At 35.8% G+C, this 6,171-nt stretch overlaps 1 protein-coding gene across 4 annotated transcripts in view; it reads left to right on the top strand.

Moving 5' to 3' along the window:
* LOC149081579 (hsp70/Hsp90 co-chaperone CNS1 homolog) overlaps positions 1-2,665 on the top strand; it is a 62,014-nt gene extending 59,349 nt beyond the window's left edge. For all 4 annotated transcript variants that reach the window (XM_089238535.1, XM_089238537.1, XM_089238538.1 and 1 more), the window contains one exon: positions 2,494-2,665. In XM_089238535.1, coding sequence (XP_089094661.1) covers positions 2,494-2,590 — 97 coding nt within the window. In that variant the 3' untranslated portion in view covers positions 2,591-2,665. The remainder of the gene's footprint in view (positions 1-2,493) is intronic.
* Positions 2,666-6,171: the final 3,506 nt, after the last annotated feature.

Genomic DNA, 6,171 nt, shown 5'->3' on the forward strand with positions numbered 1-6,171 from the left:
TGTTCTACGAGCGTTCACGTTGTTGTGACGCCAATGACTACCTTCATCGTCAGGGAAAACACCCATAGAGGGCAGCTGTGGTCATTTCCATCGAGCAGCCATAAAAAAGTCTTGTTAACCGCATTTAAGCAACTGGCAAAGATGTGACTTTGTTTACGTAGCAATCATTTTAGGGGCATAACTTTGGTTGCCGAAATTCCTGTGTAATTGTTATTGTATTCCATTAACAGCCATGCGGTAAACACAAGTTTTTCTGCCAGCAGCTTTGTATTTTGAAGTTTTTTAAATTGTTTCTTCCGATTAAATGTCTTCAGAAAGAAAATATAAAACTTTAAGCTATATAAAGCTAAATATAAAGCTTTTATGAGTTAATATACCCAAGATTATCAATCACTGATAGCATCCATGAATGGAAACACTTATGTTTTATGAACAGTATATGCAGATGTGATTTCTCTCTCTCTATTCTGCATGAAAAGACACATGGAATTATATTCTGCTTAGGGGCAATTCAGAACCTGCCTTGGGGGTGGAGGAATGGAACTTTTTCTTAATTAAAAAATTTTTTTTTTTTGTGAATTCTTTTTTAATCGAGTCTATGAGTGCCGGGGGGTACCCCCCCCCCCCCTCGGGAGAATCTCTGGATTTCTGGATTACCAAAAGTTGGCACGTCTGCATACTTTTTATAAATTAATTTGCAAAATAAAATTTTAATAGTTTTTCCTCAGTGTGCAAATTTATGGGAACATAATATTATATGTTACCCATGGTGTTCGCAAACACTTAGTCTGAATAGAAAAAAGGCTGTGATATACTTATAAAAAGGTACACAGTATTAAAATGAAGCAATGTGTTTATCTGTCCTTTTTTTTGCGGTAAATCTTGTCAAAAAATGTCCCCTGTATTTTCATATTTAAAGTTTGAGGGTCATTTTATGGGCACCCTGTATGCTTGTGAGGTTGCTTGTTATTTTTTAATGTAAAAATTTAGTGTGATTAAATATATAGCTTCTAAATTAGAAACTCTAAACACAATTTGATGAGTAGAATTGAGATAAAGAAATATGAACTGAAAACTATTTTTTCATTGTTTTCGTTCTTCAATCAAGTGTGCAAGATTGAATTGAGCAGGACAGCAATGAGATACTTTGTCAACTGAGTCAAGCAAATCATTTTGGTGCCCACATTTAGGTGTACTGTAGAAAGAGCAGTTAAAGTGTGGAATGCCCCCATCCTTTATTTCAGTGCCCAGGGAACCAGACCCACCTCCCTACCCCCCTCTTGCAGACCTGGGATTGAGTATAGTGATTTTTCAGCATGCAAAAAAATGTTGTGAAATTAAAATTCAATTTCAAAGTTTTCTGGTTTTTTGGCCGACGTAATGTACAGTTTTGTCCTTTGACATTTCGTTCGCATGAGTGGCAAACATTTTCTAGAATTATGTAATGGCAGGCAAAAAGGTTACTACTTACATTTTCTCCCTGCTTGAGTCACACTGCCTCGTTTGGATTGGTTTGTTGAGCCAGATTTTCCCCATTGGCCGAAGTTGTTCCTAATGGCTCTGGATAATGCTTGGGTTTCAATCTCATAATTTTTAAAATTTGAAACCAAGCACTGCTGATATTTTCATCCTCTTTTCCTTTCTGTTTTTGAAAAAAAGTTATAAAAATACAGCAGTAAGAATAGAGAGAGAAAAAGAAAGTAAGGGATATCACTCAGTAGAAAGGAACATGGTACTATAGGAAAATAGGAAGAAAATTAAACTAATTAAATAAAAGTGAGTGTGAAAATGTGTGCGTATGAAAAAAATATCTATATCCTTCTCCCCTACAGTTCTTTCACAATCCCTTAAAGAAATATTTTAGTGTCTAGAAATTTTCCTGACTTTCAAATGGCTTTCTTGCCTGATCCCTGACCATAATTTTTTTTCCGTGACTTTCCAGGTTTTAGGAACCCTGGTATTTGTGTGCCAAAGGTTGTGCACCCCTGTTCTATCAATGGTGAAACATTTTAACTGCATGTTTAAAACATTCATAATTTAATGAGTCCTAATGTGAAATAGATCACTAACCTATTTCTTTAAAAGAGATAAAGCTGATTTCTAAATCATTTTTGTAATCTCATAGGTTTTAAAAATTTCTTACTGCAAAAACTACAATCAACCAATCAAAATTTCTTAGAATCACATTTTAGAGAATATTCTATAATTAAAAACAGTTAAATGGTTCAAAAAAAAAAAATATATATATATATATATATATATATTGTGTTTTAAAGTTTCAGTCAGTGGAAAAATGAATTAAAAAATAAATTTTGATTGTGAAAAGAATTATTTTTCATTATTCAAAAAAAAAAAACATTCTAAATTATTCTTCAAGTTTTGCATTCAAGAAAATATTCTGACAATGTGTTTTTGCACACATCTTCAGACTTGCATGCAAATAATTTGCAGATGTATATCTACAAATGTTATAGGTAATTTTTCATGTTACAGGTTCAAGTTGTGTTCTGGAACTCCAACATTTTTTGTGACTGTCATGGGCTCAAAGTTTGATGATTATTGGAGCAAAAAAACCTCGAATTCATCATAAATCATTAATAAAAGATTAATGCTGCTTTCATGCTAGAGAATCTATAAAATATGGAAATATACATTTTAAATTTGATGATGATGTGTTTGTTATGTGTGCCTTTATGTTCCAAATTTTTATATGCTTTCACAAGGAAAAAAAAGGTCAAGGTAACGAAAGTTTTATGGGGAAAAAATTCTAAAAAAATTTGATTCTGAGATTTTATAAGTGGAAGAAAAAAAATTAACTTCATTTTAATTCAAAAAATGTAACAGGAAAAATAGAAATGAATTATGATTGAGTTATATGATGATATATTTGTTTCTTCAGTACTTTGCCAAAGTGATACAAAATATACATGCCAATTACATCTCACATATAGCAACTCAATATAAAAGCATATAGCTCGAAAATAATATATAATACACTTCTCATGGAGGGCCTGGATCTTATAGCCATTACAGAATCGTGGGCAAACGATGGGGATGAATCTTTCTTAAACATCTCAGGATGCGATACTTTTTGAGAAATAGATCTGATAGGAAAGGGGGTGGAGTGTTGATGTACGTGAAATCATGTTTGAAGGCTAGAGTGTGCAACGTGCAGAGAAGGGATATTGAAACTGTATGGGTTGAGCTTGAGAACAAAAGACGTCATAAACAAACTACATCGCCAAATTTCATGATGAAATTTCCTACATGTGTAAGCGTAAGAGGGTTCTCATACTAGGGGATTTCAATTACCCAGGTATTGATTGGGAGAACCTTTCATCTAGAGATCAGTATGAAAGAGACTTTCTTAAGTTGGTGCTCGAAAATTTTTTTGTATCAGAAGCCACTAGGGGTACTGCTATTTTGGATTTAGTTCTTACTAGTTCTGAGGATCTTGTTGAACATGTTTCGGTGGGAGAAGAGTTGGTGGGAGAAGAGTTTTCTTCCAGTGATCATCGTATCGTCAGATTTCACTGTAACTTTTCCTCGGGTAAGGTTAATAACAAAACACTGGTTCCTTGTTTTCGGAGAACTAACTTTGATGTTTTGAGAAGAAGGTTAGCGGAAGTTTTTAAAGACCGGTTGGAATCAGTAGGGGTGGTAAGTCAATGGGAAGAATTTAGTACGAAGCTGTCCTCTGTTTTGCACGACGTCATACCCTTTGTTCGAAAAAAGCGTGTTTGTACATCACACCCTCTATGGTTCACGGATAGCGTGCGTAACCTTTATCTTGAAAAGAAAAGAGCATTCAGTGAGTATGAAAGTGGACAAGGTGACCTATCATTGTTTACTAATAAAAGAATAGCATTGAAGAAAGCAATAAGGAATAGTAAAAAGTAAATTGAATCTAGGTTGGCAGATAACATTGGCTCTGATCCAAAATTATTTTTTCGATATGTCAATAATGGATGTAAGGGGATAGTTGGCGCCCCTCTCGATAGGAGGGTGTAGGTTAGAGAGCAGTGCATTCATGTGTAGTGCTTTAAATGACTTTTTCGCGTCACTTTTTAATGGAGATAATGATATCTGATATATGGGTGTTGCATGGGGTAATAAAACCCACAACGATATTCAACTGGAAGACGTGGAGGTCCTAAATCTTCTAAGAAGTGTGTGTGCAAGCAAAGCACCAGGACCACATATTTATACCAGGGTCCTCAGGGAATGTGCTAATGAATTGTTGGGACCAGTCGCAGATATACAGGAGTAGTGTTGCTGAGGGTATCGTCCCAAGGGATTGGAAACTTGCTAATGTTGTTCCGATATTTAAGAAAGGTAGTAGAGAAGCTGTGTAAAATAATCGACCAGTGAGTTTGACGAGCTCCCTCTCGAAAATTTTGTAAATTATCAAAAGGCAGTTTGTGAAGTGGATAGAAGAGAATAATGTATTGTCGGATAATCAGTATGGGTTCGGGAAGGGGAAGTCAGGTGTAACTAACCTCCTTTGCTTCTATGGTCACGTGACGAAGGCTTTGGGTAAGAGCGAAAATGTAGGTGTTGTTTACCTTGATTTCTAGAAGGCATTCGATCAGGTCCAACATGGTAAACTCTTGAAGCGTTTACACGAGATTGGAATTGGGGGCAACTGAATTGGATAGAATCGTGGTTAAGAGATAAGTAGCAACGAGTTATGGTGAACAGGGAATTCTCTGGTTGGACAGGCGTCACAAGTGGAGTTCCTCAAGGAAGTGTCCTTGGCTCCATACTTTTTCACTTTTTGTCGATGATCTCCATCGATCAGGGTATCGATGCATATATACCAAACATGACTGGGATTGAACCATAGGCTACTTTAAAAGTTCATCAGAGCTGGGCAAATGCCCGAAATTCGTGAGAAACTGTCGGGAAACAGTGGTTCCTGGGCCCCAATAATCACTTTCGGATGTTTGCTTTTGTTACCGTAGTTCCCTCACAATGCGTTTCAGACATCCACATACCTTTACAATGGTTTGTCTCTTCTTTGATGCTGCCAGTATTATGTATAACAGTTTATTTCCCTTTACCGTTGTTAGTTGGTGCCGAGCACTGAGCTCTCGTCGTCTTCGTGTTGGTTTTGTCTACTTGGGTAGAGATATTGACCAGTCGGCAAAACAACCATTGGTGATTTTTTTTATCTATATATATAAAATTGATTTTCTGTCTGTGTGTATGCTCTCTATACAAATCTACAATTTTGGATCGATCGTCACCAAATTTTGCATATATACCAAATTGGACCCGACTTGAACGATAGGCTACTTTAAAATTTCTTCAGAGCAGGGCAAATGCCCCAAACGGGCAAAAAACTGTCGGGCAACAATGTTTTTGGGCCTCAACAATCACTTTCGGAACGTTTACTTCGGTTACCGTGGTTTCCTAGCAGTACGTTTCAGACATGTATATGCCTTTACAACGGTTTGTCACTTCTTTAATCCTGTTAGTATATGTATAATAGTTTATGCCTTTATAATGGTTTGCCACATTTTCAATATACACTCAGTAATGAGGCTTTTTGAATAGACGTCATAATCATCATCATCAGCATCGCTTTGAGAGTCAGGAAAAGGGGGATCCTCATAGAAATCAGTGCTAAAATTGTCGATTTTACTGTAGAAATGCGGAAACTAGTGGGATTTTCCGCCCCATCAATAATTTTAAAAATTGTATTGAATTCTCGATTTTTGAAATATTCAGTTCGCTTAGAGATATACGAAGCCCAGGAGATTAAATATGAAGTAATTAGCCAAACCTATACTTTTGAGTTGGATATTCGAGCAATATCATTGATTTCATTTATATCTTCTCAAGTATGAAAATTAATGTCTCCATATTGTCTCTTTTGATATTTATTTGCATAAATTCATGTGGGTTAGGATATTTTAAAATTAGTTATGAGCCCGTGAAAAGTGCATCGAAAAAATTCCACAGCTTTAACTAAGGATTTTTGGAAGCTGGAACAGACAGATGGATAACTTGAAGTTCAGGGGGGGGGGGGATCGAAATACCTAGCGCCCCTTAAAAAAAGAAAAATATATATTCATTTCTACGTTTCTGTGTAAATCTATATTTGTTTATTTCATGAATCGCGCAGGTCGCCATATTGGTTAACTTGGACACGGTTTGTATGTCCCT

This window comes from Pholcus phalangioides, unplaced genomic scaffold, assembly GCF_987345545.1.
Source record: "Pholcus phalangioides strain wild (caught in Gottingen) unplaced genomic scaffold, Ppha-v1.0 ptg000010l_1, whole genome shotgun sequence".
Classification (NCBI taxonomy): domain Eukaryota; kingdom Metazoa; phylum Arthropoda; class Arachnida; order Araneae; family Pholcidae; genus Pholcus; species Pholcus phalangioides.